At 36.4% G+C, this 20,462-nt stretch overlaps 4 protein-coding genes across 4 annotated transcripts; all 4 read right to left on the minus strand.

Annotated features, from left to right (window-relative positions):
* Positions 1-1,100: 1,100 nt before the first annotated feature.
* On the minus strand, positions 1,101-3,706 carry HET-E1_3 (Vegetative incompatibility protein HET-E-1; the record flags this gene model as incomplete). Its single annotated transcript, XM_014687706.1, has 2 exons — positions 1,101-2,822; positions 2,885-3,706. The coding sequence occupies 2 exons, from the start codon at positions 3,704-3,706 to the stop codon at positions 1,101-1,103; spliced, it is 2,544 nt and encodes an 847-aa protein (XP_014543192.1).
* Positions 3,707-11,660: 7,954 nt separating this feature from the next.
* Positions 11,661-12,874, minus strand: ELM (Extracellular metalloprotease; the record flags this gene model as incomplete). Its single annotated transcript, XM_066130114.1, has 3 exons — positions 11,661-11,937; positions 12,006-12,568; positions 12,620-12,874. 3 exons carry the CDS (start codon positions 12,872-12,874, stop codon positions 11,661-11,663), a joined length of 1,095 nt encoding a protein of 364 aa, XP_065986152.1.
* A 2,827-nt stretch (positions 12,875-15,701) lies between these two features.
* Positions 15,702-18,749, minus strand: LYS4_0 (Homoaconitase; the record flags this gene model as incomplete). The annotated part of the gene is made up of 10 exons (XM_066130115.1): positions 15,702-16,057; positions 16,133-16,264; positions 16,333-16,370; positions 16,425-17,331; positions 17,407-17,598; positions 17,658-17,792; positions 17,857-17,994; positions 18,056-18,158; positions 18,214-18,479; positions 18,593-18,749. The coding sequence occupies 10 exons, from the start codon at positions 18,747-18,749 to the stop codon at positions 15,702-15,704; spliced, it is 2,424 nt and encodes an 807-aa protein (XP_065986392.1).
* Positions 18,750-19,333: 584 nt separating this feature from the next.
* Positions 19,334-20,179, minus strand: NMT1_1 (Phosphoethanolamine N-methyltransferase 1; the record flags this gene model as incomplete). The annotated part of the gene is made up of 1 exon (XM_014687709.1): positions 19,334-20,179. The coding sequence occupies one exon, from the start codon at positions 20,177-20,179 to the stop codon at positions 19,334-19,336; it is 846 nt and encodes a 281-aa protein (XP_014543195.1).
* Between the last annotated feature and the right edge of the window lie 283 nt (positions 20,180-20,462).

The following is a 20,462-nucleotide window of genomic DNA, read 5'->3' on the forward strand; positions in this document are numbered from 1 at the left end:
TAAAGAAACGCCATCTTGCGAGGGAGTTTTATGCCTTTATCCGCTTCTTCTCGCAGACAGCGCTGGCCAGCAAAAGTTGGTGGCATTCCCTGCAACGATAAAAGTTGCTGCTCAAACATTTGTAAGGTACATATGAAGCTGAATAGTGTCGGGGTAATTTGATTGAAAACGTCAGACATGCCGGCCTGGCTTCTGAACGAGCTGTCGTGTATGCCACAAGGGTTACACCTGGCTCCATCACAATTTCTAACGGCAAAAGCGATTGAGACAACATGGTAAGCTCGCGGCCGCTGCTCCCCTCCGGTTTCTCCGCTTAGGCATGCATGGCGTCGTTAATCGGTGCAAGGATGAAGTATGCTACCCAAGTTGTCTGACCGGATATGCATGATTTTCCAGTTTCGTGTTTGACCCCTGCCAGGACCCTTTGGTTGAGCTTTGTGTCTGCCGATCTCGGCCATGCTGCTTTTCTCCTGTTTACGAGCCCACTATAACGCATCACTCCTGATAGTGTGGTGCTACAATGGTCATATGATGCTTCTTCTCAAGATGGCAGCGGGCATTGGAAGACACCGAACTTGCCCCTTCGCGCATGGCTTGCAGTAATGTAGCCTTCTTTGCTTCTTGTCTGTTAAAGGATTACACTTTTTTCAACAAATAAAACAAGCTTTATTGATAACTTATCATAACCATCTTAATAAAGCCGAGCAAAACAAACATTAGTCGGAAAGCGGGCTAGACATGGTTTGCCCGCGGGGTCCCAACGGGCTGTGGGAGCAGTCTTGCTCAAAGCATGTAAGAGATTGCGACTCACGGCCCTCAGAGAACAAGGAGGTCCAAGCTGCTCAAGACAAACTAAGAACTCCTGCTGAGTTTGTCGAGGAGAAGCTATTTCACCAAGGCTGGTGGGGGGAAGATTCCAGCGATGGAATTACTAGTCCTCCGCCGCGATATAAAGAGAAACTATCCACATACAGCTCAAATATCTCAATCTAGGACGAAGCAATTACAAATATCCATCCTTCGTTAGCTTCAGTATTAGAACCTCACCAGAAGTACACCCGATTACTGCTGTACAACCCTGGATCCATATACTATTCCCTTCAGTGGTGCCAGTAGTGGCACAGAAGGGGGGTGTATTCCTTCTTCTCCGTTTGAGGCTCTGCGACTACAGCCGTTCTGAAATGGTTCGGGAGAAATTGGAGGCACCGCAGCACAAATTCTCCACGCATCTTTGACTCCTGAAGCAGAGTCTTCCGGGCATAACTCCTGGCCGAGGAGTGGACAAACCGTACTATATCATCACGTAGTTCCAGGAATGCACAACACCCTTTGGCAATGATGAACTTGACATCCACAACAGCGGGCAGTTCTGCCAAGGCGTGCAGTTCCCAGAGATATAGAGGCCGGTATGCCGCGGCCGCGATTTGAAGGATTTGCCGGCAAAAGTCGAAAGTCTTTGGGGGAAGTTTTCTAATTGTCGCCATGGAATAGTTGTACAATCCTTCCAGATCATTTGGTAGTTCCTCAAGCACATCCATGATATCCCACAAAAATGGATGGTGTTGCATGATTTTACAAGCCGTGTTCATCCACAACGAATTCCCTTGCGACTTCTCAGCGAGATGGTCCTGGAGAAGTGCTTTTTTGTCGTCGGGCAGGCGAATGTCACCGACTACAGCTGCGACTTTGGAGCCAACACTCTGTTTAAAAACCGCTGCCATGTTTTTGGAATCGAGGTCAAGGACAATTGACTCGCCCAGAGACACGCGCTTCTCAATGGCAGGATTCATAGAGATTACCCATCGGACTTTGGGACATCGCCGTATGGTCGCGCAAATCAACCTGAGGAGATTGTCTAGCCCTTCGACATCATCTTCGTCAGAGCAGCACTCGTCGATCGCGTCGACAATGAAACAAATTTCTGGACAGTCTGGGTCTTCTAGAATTCTGAACAGAACCCCGGAGACTGCGAATGCGTCTGTTGTCCGGTCGAGGACTTGCCTCCTTGTTAACTTGTACACTTTTTCAAGGTGGTGGAATAGAGGTGGTCGATGTCGAATTATCTGTCGGGTGAGACTGTGCACAATTGCTGCTGGGGTTTCTAAGACAAAACTAGATCTGTTTCCGAAAAAACATGCAACTTTCTCATCATTGCTGCTAGGATCCTGGAGCCGCGTCAAATGTTGGGCAATCCTCAGAAGGACCATTGACTTGCCAGCACCTGGAGACCCCGAAACACAAAGAACCCGGTTTTCGTCTGTGTTCTCCGTTCTGTGGAACTTGCAATACTCTTGCGTCGAGAGAATCCATTTGAGCAAGTGTTCTGGTAGTTTCCCATCGTGGCATGCCTTTTGCAGCATCTCTTCTGAATCCTCGAAGCTCAAGACAAGGTTGGAAGGCAGTTTGTCATTGTCATTCTCACTCCCGCCAGATGGAGTTGATGGATGTTCGGCATGTTTGGCATGTTCGGCCTGAGAAAACAAGTCGCGAAGCTCATTCCCAATCTTGTTGTCGAAACTAGCAGTGAATGCACCCTCCATTTGTCGGGTGCGATCGGAAAGCTGGTCGATCGCTCCGGGTTCAACAATCATGCTCCTGTCCGTAGTCGAACATGCAATACGGACAATGTACAACAGCACTGCCGCATAGAGAGATACTAATGCATCTCTTGCACGATTCTGTCCACTTTTTGTTGTATCCGAGGTGTTTGCCGTCTCGCCTGGTAAAAGAAGTGACAGCCTCCGGAGGCCATCGATTTTCGAGAGGAGTTCAATGAAGCCAATAGCAACAGGGCCAAATAGTACACCATGACGAAATAGACTCTATATTCTAGTTAACTGTAATTCTTCGTTTTTAAATGAAGCGACGTTGAAGTTTTAATCACCTTTGCGGCAAGGCATGCAGCAACCCACGGTACAGCAGCCCCAGTCATGCTCAAGGCCGATGGCCGAACAATATCTTTAAATAAGATAATCATCTGCTTAGCGTTGAAGGGTTTATCACATTGTCTTCCTGGGTCGTCTTTTTCGGCCATCCAAACCTCCAGGAATTTTGCCTGCTCTGCCCAGAGTGGCTTACTGTTGTCTTCTATTATGTTATCAACGGCCTCTTCGCTATGTGGAAGGCTCGCAATCGAACTCTTTGGGGAATTCGGCGTCCAGCACTGGTGCATCATCTCCTCGTAAAGAGAGACTAGTTCGGGCTCATCAATTTTGAGGCTAGGATAGGCTTCATTCCAAAGCCCCTCGCTCAGTTCGAAGAGATGGTCGGATGGCGAGTCGGTCCAAAATTGTTGCTGATGATTTATTCCATTCACATGTTCATCAGATTCATGTGATGATTGGTCTTGAGAACATTTGTTGGACAGACTTGTGCGAGTCTCGGTGCGGTCTCCAGTCGCCATAACAACATGATTCTGACCTTCTTCCTTGGTGGAGATGTCACAAATCACCCCGGGTTGATCTTCTTGCCTAGACATCACGTCATCAGCTGTATCGTTTCCACCTCGTTCCTTTCCGCAGGATGTTTGCCCAACAAGAAGTGGAGGGTCTGCCCCAGGGGCAGGGCCTGTGGATGGCGCGGTGGATTCCTTCCCAGCCTTTGGTTTCTTCTGGGACGGAAACCCGGAGCCGTTTACCAAACTCTGGCGTATTCTTGCCTTTAGCCGCGTCAAGGGTGCCGGAATGTGCCGGAGCCTGCCTGCCATGGTCAAATGCGATATGTGTCACGACACGACGAAATGTTGGGCGAGGCACGGCTTCTCAAATATGAGGAAAACGAAAGGATAATAGGCATACCCAGCTGGGCCCCTTTGAGCTCATGGTTCTTTGTTAGACCATGAAACTAGGTGTGGGAGGCATGTTGGCCTGGGCGGAGACTCTGAAAGACGCGGCAATCTCGGCCTTTGTTGCCCTGGGCCGGCTCATTGGAACAACCAGCCAATAAGAAGTGATATGTGTAGGCGCCTTGGCCGTCAAGTGTCCGATTCTGAGACAAGGAACTGAAAATATCTATTTATTCAAGCCAGGGAATACAAAGTAGTGATGCCCGACGCTCTTGTGTGATGTGTTACACGGAAAAGGCCTAATAAATCGTGAAGCCTAATAAAGAGGCTTTACGCTAATATAAGACTTATTAGTTATATAGCTAGAATATATACCTAGGTAAGAACCTTAAGCCTAGGTATTCTTTTTATATATATAAGGTAATTACTTTTCTTTTTTTTTTTTAAAGTAACTTAAAACCTTTAATATTTTATAAAATTATTATTAAATTAAGCTTTTTTTACTTTAAGCTTTTATATTAAACCCTTATTATAAATAATTTTATACTTTTAAAAAAGATTTTACTTAATTAATTATATAATTCTTTTCTTTTATATTATATTACCTTTTTTAACTTTTTATAAGTAAAATAATATAAAAGCTTTTTTAATATTATTAAAAAAAACTTTTAATAAAAAAAATATCTTATTAAAAAAAATATTTTTAAATAATAAAAATATTAAAAACTCTTTTTAAAAAATAAATACCCCTTTAAATAAAAAAGCTTAATTATTACTTAAACTTTTATTTTTTTTTATATTTAATATAAAAGCTTTAATATAACTTTTATATAATATATAAGTAATTAATATAAATAATATTAGCTTTAATTTTAATTTTAACTTTAATTACTTTAAAAATTAATTCTAAAAAAACTTTTTTATTAAAAATTTTATTAATCTTAATATTTTTATTTTTATAAATAATAATATTATTAAAAAAATTAATAATAATAAAAGTAATATTAAAAAAAAAATATATTTTAAGCTAAAAAAATTCCTTTTAATATCTAATATTTTTATAAAAATAAACCTTAAAGTATATTAAGTAAAACTTATATTTATTAATAATATTTTAATTATATTAGCTTTAATTTTAAAAGTAATAAAATAAAATAAAAAAAAGTAAGTTATTATATTTAATCCCTTTAAGGTTATTATCTTAAAAGTAAAAAAAGTATTATAAGCTTTTATTATAACTTAAACTTTATTTTAAATTATAAAAATAAAGAAAATAAAAAAACCAGCTACTTTTTAAATTATAAAAGCTATAATACTTAAAGCTATATTAGCCTTAACTTTAATTATTATATTAGTATTTAAGCTAAAAAAATAAAACGCTAAAAAATAACTAATTAAAACTACTAATACTTTTTAACTTATAATTATAACTTTATAAGCTAGCTAAATAGTTATTTATAACCTTTTAAGCTTTAAAGTAATAATAAAAAACGCTTTTAAGCTATTAATTAGCTTAAAGCTAGTTATCTTATCTAGAGCAGCCTAATATAATATTACTAGCTTTAATTTATAATTAACCTAGGTATATAAAGCTATTTATTTCTAGGTTATAAACGTTGAAAAAGCTAATAAATATAACCTCTAAGAAATCTAGTAAAAATACTAAGAAATCTATAATAAATATAAAGAAATTATTAATATTATTTAATAAAAACTTATTATAAATAAAAAAAAGTTTATTTACTTTTATAATATAATAAAGAAATTTACTTATATATTTATTAATAATATATATAAATAAGTTACTTAATATATTAAAAAATAAAAAGAATATAATAAGATATTTATCTTTTTTTAACTTATTTAGTTTTAAAGTAATAATTAAATTTAAACCTTTAAGTATAAACTAAGTTATATATAAAACTAGATATAAAACTAAGTAATAAAGTAATAAAACTAAAATATAATAATATAAAAATCTATTAAGAAATTATTAATATATAAGTAAATTAGCTTTAAATAACTTAATACTTATAATAAAATATATTAATAAGAACTTTATATCTTATTTATATTTATTATTAATAAAGTAATAAAAAGAATAAATAAAGGTAAATAAGTAAATATTAATAAAACCTTATAAAAAATTAAAAAATAAGCTATTTTAATATATATAATATATTTTTTAATAATATATTTATAATAATTTATAATTATATATAATATAAAACTTTAAAACCCTTAAATACCTTATTTATTATTAAAAAAAGTTATTTATTTAATATATATATATTACTTTAAGGAAAATTATTAATAATTATAATTTTTATATTTTTTAACCTAAAATACTTATTTTAACTTAAATAACCTAAAAAACTTATCTAATAATAATAATAATAACTAAAATTATTATTTTTTTATAAAGCTTTTTAATACTTTAAAAAAACTATAAAGCTTATAAAATAAACCCTTATAGCTTAACTTATTAGCCTAGCTTATTAAAAACTTTAAGCTAATAAAATAAGTTAATTTTTTATATTAAAGTAAACTATTAAATTTTAATAATAAAAATATAAGCTAGTTTTATTTTTAATAAAAAATAATTATTAATTATTTTATTTTATATATTAATAGCTTTCTCTTAAATTAAATTAAAATTAATTAAATAAGGTTTTTACTTATAAATTTTATTAAATTTTAATATTAATAAAAAGTAAACTAATTAGAATTTTTAAAAAGCTTAAATAACTAAAATAGCTTTATTAGGGCTATCTAATTATAATTTAAGGATATTTTAATAAAGTTTTAAAACTTAAAAAAGTTAAAAAAACTTAAGTATAATAATAATATTACTTAATTTTTAATAACTTTTATAAACCTTAATATAATAATTTAAGTTTTTAGTATTATTTTATAAAAATATATTAAAAAAGCTCTTTTATTAAAAATTATAAAAATAATATATTTTAAAAAAAAAAAAAAGCTTTAAACTAATAAGAATTTTATTAATATTATTTATAAAGCTAAGATAATATATAAAAAAATACTAATAAACTTAGCTTATTAAAAATTATTAAATTTAAGAAAAAATTTACTTACTTTAACCTTAAAGTACTTAAAGTTAAGCTTTTTAAAAAAATAATAATTTTTAAGCTTTAAGAAAATTTTAAGCTTATTAAAAGTATTCTTAAAAAATAATAAGCTTAATAAAAGTAAAAAAAAGTAAGATTTTATTAAAGTAGCTCTTAAAAGTATTAATAATACTTTTATTAAAAAAAAAAAAAAACTAATATTAAATATTAATATTATAAATATAATAATTATAAAACCTTATATTATTTTATTAAAAAGAATAAAAAAAATAATATTTTATTATAACCTAAAATCTTAATTATTAAAAAAAAAAAGTATAAAACTAAGAAAAAAGCCTTTTAATAGCTTTTAATAAAATAACCTAAAATTAATATTATTTAAAATAATTTAGCTAAATATAGCTATATTATTAACTTTAAATCTAATTTAGATTTTTAAGTAGCTTTTAGAACTTATTTACTAAAAAAAAGCCTTTATTAAATAAACTAATAATAGCTTTATATATTAAGAAATTATACCTAATAAAATTTAAGATAAAACCTTACCTTATAGTTTTTATAATAATTATATATAATAATAAAAAAGTAAAAATATAAGTGCTTTTAAATAAAAAAAGCTTATTATTATTAATATTATTAAGCCTAGCTAGAATTTAGAACCTAAGTATTTATAAATACTTATAAAAGAAAACCTTATATAAATTTAATAATAAGCTAGACCCTTTTAGTAGTTATTATTATATAAGAGAAATAATTTTATAATACTAAGAGAATTATTTTATAAAGCTAAGCTTTAAATTAGGCGTTATTAGCTTAAATAATAATATTATTCTTTTATATTAGTAGCTTTAATAATACTAACTAATAAACTTATAAAATAAAAATATAAATAATATTTATTTTTTCTTAGATTATTACTAATAAAATTATATTAGCTTAGAATTATTATTATATACTTTATTAGCTAGAATTACTATAATAAAAGCTATTATAAATACTACTTTTATTATAGTTTTTAATAAATTTAAGGAATTTATCTTAATTATATTTATTAAAATAATACTTTAACTCTTAAATTATTAATTATAAAATTATTAAATTAATATTATAAAAGGTAAAATATTATTATAAAAACTATTATTTATAATAAATATAAAAAAGCTAAAAACTTTAAGGCCTTAGCTTAATAAAATACTAAAATTAAGTAGAATTTATAAATTTAAGTTATTTTATAAAGTTTTTATAATATTTATTAATAAAAAAAACCCTAAAAATCCTTTATATTTAGTTATTAATTATAAAAAATTAAATAAAGCTATTATTCTTATTTATTACCTAATTTTATTAATTTATAAGCTATAAAACTATTTTTAAGGTATAAAAGTTTTTTTTAAAATTAACCTAAAAACTAATTTTAATTTTATAAAAATTATAAAAAAATATAAATAAAAAATAACTTTTTAATATAAATATAGCTTTTTTAAGTATATAATTATATTATTTAGCTTAATTAATATACTTATAATATTCTAAGCTATAATAAATAGTATTTTTTAAGATTTTATTAATATTAATATACTAATATACCTAGATAATATACTTATTTATATTAAAATAATAAAAAAGTATAATATAATAATAAAAAAAGTTTTAACTTAACTTTTAAAATATTACTTAATAATAGCTTTTTAGAAATATTAATAAAAGGTAAATAAAATTAAATTTTTAAGGTATATTATTTTTTTTAAAGGGATTTTTATATTTTTTAATAAAATTAAATATATATATTTATAAAAAATACTAAAAAATATTAAAAATATTAAAAAATTTTATAAAATTTATTAACTTTTATTAAAAATTTATTAGAAATTTTTTTAAGCTTTTTAAGTTATTAATAAATTATTAAGGTAAAAACTAAATATAAATAAATAAAATATAATATTACTTTAAGTAACTTAAAATTATATTTTATTTAGCTTTAATATTAATATACTTTAACTTAAAATTAGAATTATAAGTTAAAATTAATATTTTAGATTTTACCTTAAAAGCTATACTTTTATAAAAAAATCTTATTAATAATAAATAATATTTAATTACTTTTTACTTAAAAAAACTTTTATTAGCTAAAATAAACTATAAAATTTATAATAAAAAACTATTAATAATTATAGATTTATTTAAATAATAATACTAATATCTAAAAAAAATAGCCTATTATATTAAAGTTTTATTAAATTATTAAAACCTTAGTTATTTTATAATAATTAAGATTCTTAATTAATAATAAGCTTAATAAGTATAAAATCTATTTAATTACTAGTTTATTATTAATTACTAGCTAGGTAAATTAAATAAAAAAGCTAATATTCTTTTTAGACTTTTATAATATAAGCCTAAAAAAAAGGGAAGTAAAAACTAGCTAATTATAATAGTCTTATAATTAAAATACTTTAGCCTAAAGCCTCCCCTAATAATATTACTAACTTTAAATAGGCTTTATAGTTTAATATTAAAGGCCTAGCTACCTACTTTTATAAATAAACTTAAAATAATAATTATATAAAATCTAATATACTAAATAGAATTAAAAAAGCCTTTAAAATATATTATAATTAAAAATAAGCTTTTATATTAAAAAGGTAAATTATAAGTACTTTTTAAGCTTTAAGAGGAAATCTTATAATTTAAATATAACTTTAAAGTTATAAAATACTTTAATATAAATAAAACTTTAAAGCTTATTATAAAAAACTTTTAATAATTAAAAATAAAACCTTTTATTAAAAATTATATTTAAAGTTATTTAAAATACTAAAATAATAAAAACTTTTATTATACTTTATATAAATTACTTTAACTTTTAAAATTATATTATAAACCTTAATAATTAATTATAATAAATTTTATTATTAATTTACTTTTATTAAATAAGTATAATTTAATTTAAATAATAATAAACTTATTTATAAAAATAACTTATTTTATATTATTAAAAATTAAAAAAAAAAAAATAAAAAACTTAATTTATATTTTTATAAAAAAGTATTAAAAGTATTATAATATACTTTTAAATATTATTTTTAATTAAGACTTTTATTTTATATTAAAATTATAAAAAGATTTCTTAAACTTAATAAATATTAAAAGCTAAATAAATATTATTTTTTATTCTTAAATTAATAATTAAATAAAATATATAAATTAAATCTTAAAAGTATACTTATAAGCTTTTATTAATTATAAAATATTAAATTAAAAAAACCTATTATTAATAATAAAATTTATATATAATAACTTAATATTTATAATAATAAGTATATTACCTTTTTATATTAATTATAAATATTACCTAATAATTATAAATTTATTATTAGAATTACTAAAAAACCTAATAAGCTAGCTATATATATACTAAATAATTTAGGTATATAAGTAAGCTAAAAAAAATCTTAAAAAAAGCTAATAAAAAATAAAAAAATAAGCTAATTAAAAAAGAATAATTACTTTTACTTATAAAAAAAATTAACTTATAATATTAAATATTTATAATATTAAAATAAAGTATTTAATAAAAAAACTTAATAAAAAAATATTAAGTTTTTTTAAGATAATTAAAATAATTTCTTTTATTATTATATAACTTATTTTATTATTAGCTTAAAAAATTTATAATTTTTTTTATATTTTCTTAGTTAAATTATTATAAAAAAATTATAAAAAACTTAATATAAATTTAATTCTTAAAAATATATTACTTATTAAAATAAAAAAATTCTAAGTAAAAATAATTAAAAATTCTTAATAAGTTAATAATAATATTAAATACTTAATAAAATAAAAAGATTAATTAATAAAAAAATATTAAACCTAAAAACTTTATAAGTATTTTATTAAAAAAAAAGCTAAGTTTTTATTAAAAGCTTATAAGTTAAAATAGCTTATTAAACCTTATAATAATTAAATTAAATAATTACTTAAAAGTAAGCTTAATAAAAAAAAAGCTAATATTATATAAAAAAAGCCTAATAAATTATAAAGCCTAATAAAAAGGCTTTATATTAATATAAAACTTATTAGTTATATAGCTAAAATATATACCTAAGTAAAAATTTTAGGTTTAAGTGTTTTTTTTATATATATAAGGTAATTACCTTTCTCTTCTTTTCTTAAAATAACTTAAGACCTTTAATATCCTATGAGATTATTATTAAATTAAGCCCTTTTTGCTCTAAGCCTTTATATTAAACCCTTGTTATATAATGAAACCTGTGCTGGTTCAGGCGCGGCGCTCACCCACCATCTCAGAATCATTTCATCGTTTGAGTGACGAATGTAAATAGATGAACAAGGTATCCGTGATAATGCCGTAGGGATTACTTGTGTACTCGCCACTCCAAGATATTACTACGATCTCTCTTATTAAGTTTTAAGGTTATTGCGACCTTTTCCAGGGCAAAGGCCCAACAGATCGTAAGCCCAACAAAGGGGCTTCACCGACAAAGGACTTGTGCTTCCAAAACACAAAAATCGCACTTTAAAAGTATTGACAATAAACTGCCCAGCCAAATTCCATGTTATAGCAATGTAACGCGCGACTTGATTGAACAACAGCACGATAACATGTGACGGGACCGTGAGGTAGGTGGCATTGAAGCAGTACATAATTCAAGTAAATGTGTAAAAGTATATAAATACAAATTGAGTGAAGGACAAGAACGAAAATGATATTTTTTACTCCCCCGTTTTCTTTCTTCATTATGCTTCTGCCACACCAGTAGAGCTTAAGCCGCAGGCACACATTGAGAATACCACACCCCGAAGTGCTTGCAGACAAGGCCCTTGGAACAAGCAGTTGGGCCTTTCCAGTCTCTGCCGCCGCATTGGCCCCAGACTTTGGATTCACCCGAGTTACTGGGAGGCTTAGGAGTAGGCGGGTTTGGCTTCGGCTTCGGCTTCGGGTTTTCAGGAGGCTTTTGGTCAGTTGAAGATCCTCCAAGCTTTTGACGACTATCAGCCCATTGCCTCATGCGCTGCTCCTGGCCCAAGGTAAATTCTGACCTGCAGGACCTTGAAAGGTAATCAGTACTGTATTCAAATTCGCCTGCCGCAAAACAGACACAACTTACGAGTAATCCATAAAGTTCAAACTGTTGCTCGGATGCAGCCCGCCACAAGCGTAAGCACCGGGCCGGCCGTCTGGGAGCTTGGGCTGGTTTTCACATCTGCCCGTCGGCTTCTCCTGGGGAAAGGTATCGTCGATGGTATCTCCATCTTTGCAGCCGCCTTCGAAAGTGTGTCGCAAGCCCAGCCAGTGGCCGACCTCGTGTGTGGTGAGCGGGCTTAGGTCAGACCACGAACTGCCGCCCGGGACAGACGTGGCGATCATGACGCACCCGTCACGCTCCATGGTCGCTTGCGGTACAGTCAAGCTATTACCCCTGGGAACAATGGGGTACGTGCAATGCCCACCGATGGGGCCTCCTGAAATCAGCTTGCCTGGGATTTTGGCGACATAATAGAGGTTCAGGTCTGCGTATCCGCCCCGGCGCAACTTCTTATTCATTGCAGGATCGTTGGAATGGGCCCAGGCACTGTTTTGAAGGTAGTCCGTCTCGGCGTAGGTGAAGGAGATTCCAGCCCGGCTGTAGCGTTTGTTTAAAAGATCAATGTCCTTCTTCACATTCTCTTCCTACAGACGGCTTAGGATAATAGTGGGTGAATTGGAGCAGTCAACACTTACAGATACATAGCCGCCTTTGCTGTTCTTTTCAGAGTATACAACGTGTGCATAAACTCGAAAGTTGTAGCGTTTCTGCGCTTGACGGGTTTCAAGAGACGAACTATTCTGTAGAAGAGTCTTGGAATATTCCACGAATTCCACACTTGGAGGCGCTTCGTCGCACTGCGGTACTTCTTCTTCTTGTCGTTGCTGTATGGCGCTTGCATTGATAGCACTTGCCATGAGAATGGCCATAAGGAAAGTAGGAAAATACATGGTGAAAGACCAGCCAGTCGTCTAGGACTGAGTCGTTTAAAAAAAAAAGAAAGAAGAGCGAAAGAAACAGAGAAGAGATATACACAAATGTGATGTATGTGCAACAAGACTACAAGTTGGAGGGAAAACCATTATATTTATATGTTGGGCACGCAGCCTTTCTCCTAGCAGAAAGCCCTTCCATGTAATCATCTACTCTCAACAAATAAGGCATGAATTTCCCCGTCAACTGGTTCGGTAATGTCAGGGGTCGTTGCTGTTGCCGCTGGACTTGAAGCTAGACGTCCGTTTTACTATTGCAAGTTACGAAAGCAGTAATCTCCGGGCTGGTCCGGCTTTGCAATTGCCACTATCGGCTAGAGTCCGACTTGCTAGGGGCTCCAGAACCACCCTGGGGAAATATGCCAAGTGTGATACTGTATAGAGCATAATCTTGCTGTCGTTTAAATTGTACTTGGCGGTTATGCATGGTTGGAGCTAGCATTGAAGAGAGACTGGACTCTGCACCTGAGCCCGGCGGGTCAACGGTACATGTAGGGCTACGATGCGAAAATTTCAGATGTAATAGATTATGTAAACTGGGGACCGAAATTAAGGATTGTCTCAACTAACCCCGTCCCGCTCGTCTGTAGACTTTAGAGGGTGAACGTGTGGGGCAGGAATACATGTAAAGTTCTTGGTCTGCTTGGCATAGCTTGCGTGAACTCGTTACGAAGAGTCTAGTTCCATTTAAATCCCATATTGAGGAACCATTAGAGGACAAGTTTGGCGCCCGGCGGCTTCAACCTGCTTCTTCGATCCACGGTTCACAAACGACCGGTCGTACTGGATGCGCTGTAGTTGATATAGTGCGCTTAGACTGGGGACATTCGTTCAATGTTGCTTTTTTCGCAGTGCGAACTCGTTCAACTTGATCATCCAAGGCCATCAAGCTGCTTGCCAACCCCATTTCATGTTTGGACCGAACTTCCCGTAACTCTCTGCCCGTGACACGGGCTCTGTCAAGTCTTTGTATAGACCTTTGACAGGCGCAGGCTCCAATCGCGTTGCCTTTGTAAGAGTTACCTGTTGACAACAGCCACCCTCGTATGGATCGTTGAGACAGGGAGACTCCACCAGTTCTTCTCCACAGTTCCTGCCAAGCTCGATAACATCTGGGCCATGTAACAGAATGCTAGGAAGTCTTCCGTAATCCCAATCCATGCAGTCCACGCCACTCTTGGCTCAGCCATTGCAGGGTGGTTTCATGTGAGGAATCGTATCAATCTGGAAGAAGCCGAACTTCCCCGGCTGCCCCACAGTTCTCCTTGTATCACGATTTCCAAAGCTAGCGATCGCATTGAATGCGGAAGGTCCTTGATTCAAGCCAGGTATTGATGAAATCAAGCCCTTTAGTCTAGTTGAAAATTGAGGATATTCGAAAGGACCACCATGTAACTGCAAAGGCTGTGACCAAAGGTCCCTTGAACATGACGATGGTTACACATGGGCTCGAGACCTAGTTGATGCCTTGGGCTTGATATAAATAAGGGTTGTCTGTTACACGGAAATGGCCCTTTTACCCAAGTGCTGCAGTCACGGGATTAGGGCAGAAGACCCTCACTGACTCCTGGTATTTATAGAGGCCTTTGGTCCCTCAAGGCCTTAGAAAACCAAGGACCTTTGATACCGAAGGCTGTTATTGGGTGAATTGAGCTATTGCTCCAAGCCCTCTACTAAGCCCCTGTCACATTATCTGCGCTCTGAGGCCTTGAGAAAAACCAGCGACCTTTGGTACTAAAACGAATTATTAGCTATATACGATTTTGTTCTCAGCCCTTATAATTGTGGCCTTGTTATAAACGGAAATTACGTCCCTAAATTATATGGCTTTACGTGGTATGTGGACCAAGATATAAAATACAAGCCATAGCAAGTCATAATACACATTACGGGGTTCCTCTCACCCAGATATCGGGCCATTTTAATATAGCAGTTGAGAGAATGTAAATTTATTGTCAAGAGTAGCGACTCGCAGCGTTAAAGAGTCAGTCAAAGGCATCAATCATGTCGCTGTTACCGAAATGTTGAGATGTCGCTCAACTTCCAACATGAAGCAATGTCAATCTCTTTTGTCACGAGTTTCGCTGCATTAATTGCCACTATTTGAATCCTGCGCATCAATGGCAACAAGGCTCTGCCTTTGTGGTTTCAAGACGGCGCAGTGGAATGGCCGTGGATAAAGGTAGGCCAGCGCCGGACAAGGCTGATGTGCGCACAGCCATGAAGAATGGGCGAGCTATATTGTTGGGAGATGAGGTTAAGCACAGGCGGTGGAAGCTTTCTATTGACTCTATGCATGAGTCGAGTTGGAGCGCAAGCCTCCTTGGCGCAGATGACCTTTCAAACATCCACTCATCTCGATTCCATCGGGAAACTTCTTTTTGCTATTTACTACCTGCATTGTATAGGACATTTTCTTCTACCTGGTTGATCCGGAGCAAACAGCATACTTTTATCTATTTTTGACAAAAAACGGTTCCCTACTAGTCAAGGACAAGTATCTCCAATACATCGACAGATCCTCTTCATCTTTGTTCCGCATATAACCTAGTGAGTATACACCTAAAGTAGGTCACGCCAAAAGGACCTACTCCACGAGTCGAGGGGAGGAAAAGGAGTGAGAAAAGAGCAGTTATTCGCATAACAGCGCTCTCTCACTGCGTCAAGTCACACACGTGACTGCGGCTGGCCATCTCCGAACCCATGAGCAGAGCCATCCTATTCCATCAAAGACATTGTGCTCCAAGCACTGTCTCGGCGTGGGAGCGGAGCCGGTATGGTCCTATTACGCCTGAATCTTGGACTTGACCCAGTTCTCCAGACCCTTGAAGCTGATAATCTCTTGTACGCTGGGAGGCAGTTCGCTCACCTTTTCCTCCCAGACGGTGCCGTCCTTCTCCGTAATCACAGCCTTGGAGCGGCGCACATCCCACAAAAGCTTCCAGCCCGTACGGCGAGTCAGAGGTCGCTCCGCATCGTCCTTGAATGACTTGCGTAGGTGCTCAACCAGGCGGGGCATTTCGAGACAGACCAAAGCATTGTTGATGCCGTTGCGGCTAAAGATGTTCCCGAGACTTCCTGCGATGACGAGAGGAATGTCTCGTGCCAGAATGGCGGTGGCGGCTTGCTCACGAGAACTTCCTGGGGGGAGGCATCAGCCATCATTCTGTTGAACGGAATAATAATGATATAATGCGAAAAAAAGAAGCCACTTACCACACCCAAAGTTGAAACCGGTCACCAGCACATCACCCGGCTTGGTGAGTTTGGTAAACTCGGTGTCATAGTTCTCCATGCACACCGCAGCCATCTTTTCTTTGGGAAGGTTATCCTGATACGTGTATTTGCCTAGTCTTGCGATTAGTGCCATGATTGCATTCTGGCAATTAGAAAGAGCTTATCCGCGCTTCACATACCTGGGTAGATACCATCCGTGTTGATATTGTCATTGTCCCTATCCTTGGTTAGCGTATACAAAGAAAGCAGTTACGATTTGGGCCATGCTTACAGAAAAACAATTTCGCCCTCGATTTTCTCAGGGAAGCCCGGAAGAATATCGGTCAAGGCTTCATCTTTAGCGGCAGTTGTAGTGGTCTCGTCTTGGCCATTCTCAGCAATAGCAATCATGCTATCCACTTCATTAATCATTTTATCAAAGGCACTCTCAATAGAGCGAGCTTGGTCGGCAGCAAAATCGCCGCTTCCCTCTCCGATAATGACCTTTTCAACACCGTCTGGCTGTTGATACCAACCAGGGCCGGCAATTCTGCCCTTGAGAGCACTGGCAGCAACAACTTCAGGACTAGCAAGATATGCCTTGCTATCTTTGGATCCCATTCGTCCGGGGTAGTTACGGTTCGACGCTGAGATGCCCGTTTCGCCCTCCTCAAGCAGGCCGGTGCCCAACCCAATACACGGGCCACACGAAGCTGGAAGCTGTGTAGCACCGGCATCGAGCAGGACCTTCCAATCACCGGCTTCCTCCGCAATCTGCTGCTCGGAGAGGGAGGCCGCAGCAAGATAGAAGCGAACACCACTAGCAATTTTAGCAGGCTGGCCATCCTTGGCAGCCTCGCGGAAAACACGGGCGGCAGCGGCTATATCACTTGCTCTAGAATTAGTACAAGAAACCAGATAAGCCTTGTCGATCTTGATGTTCTGAGCTTCAAGGTTCTTCAGAGGGTTGGCGATTTTGGGCGAGTTAGGTCCACTGACCCATGGTGAAAGCGTGGATAGATTGATATAGAACTCTTTAGCATACGAAGCCCCTGGGTCAGCGACGAGCCGGTTCTCTGCCATGTCCTTGACTCGCTCGTGGTTAAAGCGCTCCTTGGCAGGGCTGTCGCACACGGCTGCAGCGGTGGCTTTGGCGCGATACCAGGAAATGAGCGTCTCATCAACGGGGAACAGTCCGCCTGTACAGATAAGAGTCAGTTTATCACCCATTTCCATGGGGATGGGAGAATTACTTAGTGCGCCCCATTCCGTACACATGTTAGAGATGGATAAACGGTCATCGATGGGAATGCTCGCCATGGTCTGTTCGGATCCGGCGAATTCCACACAGTGGTTCAAGACGTCATCGGAACCGAACAGGGAGCAGAGACTTAAAATCACGTCCTTCCCTGTGACTCCAAAGGGGAGTAGGCCTGTAAAGGTAACTTTGGCGACAGGTGGGTGTTCTTGAGTAACTGATCAGTAAAAGCACACGTTGAACCTCTACAAGGGGTTGGTATCGTACGTAGCCAAGTGCTTCCCGTCGCCCATATGGCCGCAGCATCGGTGCGCACGACAGGAGTCCCTAGACATCCTATGCCACCATAAATCGGCGAATGAGAATCGCTGGCGACGCAAAGCGTTCCTGGCCAGGCGTGGCCTGCGGTCCCGTTAGCAAGTCGCCTTACACCTCTATAAACGGTATGTGTTTGTGTTTGTTTTACCTTCGTCGATCATGACCTGGTGTCCAATTCCGAAGCCGGCAGGGTAAAAAAAGGTGCCATGTTTACGAGCAAACTCCTCAATCAGCGCGTACTTGCGTTTATTGGACTCTGATTTATTCTGAACGTCGTGATCAAGAGCTGTTCGCGTCGTCAGTTGCTGTGACTGCGATAAGAAGGGGGTGGTTGAGGCAGACGGTACCCATCACGACCTGGGAGCCATCATGGATCTTGGTTAGGCCAAGATTCATGGCCTTTGTTGCGACCGGATAACTGTTATCGTGCGTCATACAACGGTGAGGTTTCTATTGATGGGTTAGTCGTTGGTCGTGCAAGCGTACAGGATGCCGCCGAGGTTACAATTGAGATGAAATCGCCGGCCTTGACCGTCTTTCCTGGAGCGAGCCCAATGGAGTGTCGCTGGAATATCTTTTCGGTAAGGTTCTGCGGATTTGTCGGCGCCGCGGCTTTCTGGAAAGACTGAAGAATGTGAGCATCTGGGATGCTCTCGAGTTGCGAGTGGAAGGCTTGTTGTCTTGGCGGAACGGTGGAAGTATATAAACGCAATTGGGGCGTAGCAATCGAAGGGCTTCGCAAGCGGGCGATGTATGCTCGACACTGCGGAGCTACAGGGGTCAGAGACCTCAAAGCAATTGCTCTCTGCAAAAGTCATCTTCTTGTCAGCAAGATTTCGTCGGGGTCGGGGTGCGATGTGGTTGCGACGGGGAGGGTAACGCACAAGTCGGGCCATCATGAGTACTTGTAGCCAGCAATTGGCATGGCTTGTGCTCAATAGATGGTGTCAAGACGGGGAGATATGAATCCCGCGTCCAAGGGAAGGCAGATTTCGATGTTGCGGATAACTTCATTTGCGACACGCCGAGGTTCGGAGGCATGTATGACTAATTATGAGTGTTGCGATTGGGACTGCCAAAGTTTTATTGGGGCAAGGACTTATGTCATCACGATTTCCGGCCCACACCCCACGTGCAAGTCCGTCCACCCCTCCCCCCACCCACGGTGCCCTCTCCCAATTTTCTAAGCGCACGCCCTGGTAGTTACTCAGGCGCAGCGATTATTGCGAAATACAATTCAGCTTGTAGCCGCACTAGAGAGTCTTCAATGTTAGCTACCAATATCATTTATGCAGCACGAAACGAAAGCCACAGTGTGATAGCGCCACTAGACTTGCTTTCGTATCGTCTGGGTCAATATCGGCTTACCCCCGGTGTTTCAGTTCCGTACTGTCGTCAGTTAAATATTTTGTGTACAGCTCAGATCCAAGTGCCGCTTTGAGTAAATATACTTGAGAAAGGGCATCACCGAATGCGTATAACCAATATACAGACACATTCAAATAAAGCAATAACGTTTCATAACAAAAAGGAAGTGATTTCGAAGCGGCTATAATAGATAAGTGTAAAAGCAAAAGTAAAAGTAAAGCCTTCTGTTGGACTAAACTTTCACAATACCTCCCAATTTATCCCTTGACGGCGGTAAGACGGACGCCGCCCAACTGGCCGCTGGCAAACAATGCATCAACCGTATCGTAGAATAATGTAAGTGGCGCCTCGCTTGTCCCTTCATGTCTGTTCCTCACTGCTCGTTCGTGCACAAACTCGGCCCAATCTTCCGACGTTTCCTCAAATCGAACGCCGTGGAACCCTGCATTGGTCAGATGGGATATATACTGCTCCCGGCTCGGCAGGTAAGGGCAGGACACAATGTCGCGTAATTGGTCGCGGGCGCTGGGGTCGAGTGTCGTTCGGGCAAAGAAGTCCTCAATGTAGACTTTTCCACCAGGCTTTAGGCTACCGGCCACTTTCTGGAACAACGCCTCCCTGTCGGGGATGTGTAGTATGCATAAGAACGAGACAATGTAGTCTACGGGGGCATCTACCGTGAGTTTTGTAAAGTCGGCATTCACGGAGCGTACGCCTCCGGCCAGTCCATTCCGTTTGGTGATGATCTCTGCGAGTTCATGAATTTCGGCCTGTAGCTCGACGCCCGTGACATCAACGCCGCACGTCTTGTGGAAATAGCGGCCGGTGGCACTGAATCCGGAGCCAATGTCGATGACTGTTTGTCCAGGCTGCATGCCCAACCTCTGGCATGCCTTTTCCAAGGCACCGTCGCCAAAATAGTGCATGCAATCGAAGCCTGCGGTGTCGCTAGGATCCCATTTGGGTTTGCTAGCGAGGGCATCCAGGCTTCTCCTGATCCTCCCCAGGTTGTATAAAGCAACATTGCCAATGCCGGTGTCTGCATTTGGGGAAGCCATATTGTCATTGGATTCGGTGTTCGTATCGCCGGTATCGATGGACATGTTGTACTGGACGGATCAGGTGGCTGAGTTGGGCCTTGACTGAATCCCTCGACGGAGAAGCCAAGAGTTATTTTATAGAGCTTCCATCTAGTTGTTGCTTTTTTGATACCCAATCGGGTGGAAAAAGCAAACACACGCCGCGTGACCCTGTGGTCACAGTCAATGTGGGAATTGTCGCTGATGTGTGGATCAACTTGGGCTTTTCTTGGTCCACATGAGCACGGTTGGCATGTTGGACTCGTCTATCGTGGTTTGTTGATTTCACAAAGCCGTGATGCCGGCG

The sequence above is a fragment of the Metarhizium brunneum genome, chromosome 2 (assembly GCF_013426205.1).
Source record: "Metarhizium brunneum chromosome 2, complete sequence".
NCBI classification, from domain to species: domain Eukaryota; kingdom Fungi; phylum Ascomycota; class Sordariomycetes; order Hypocreales; family Clavicipitaceae; genus Metarhizium; species Metarhizium brunneum.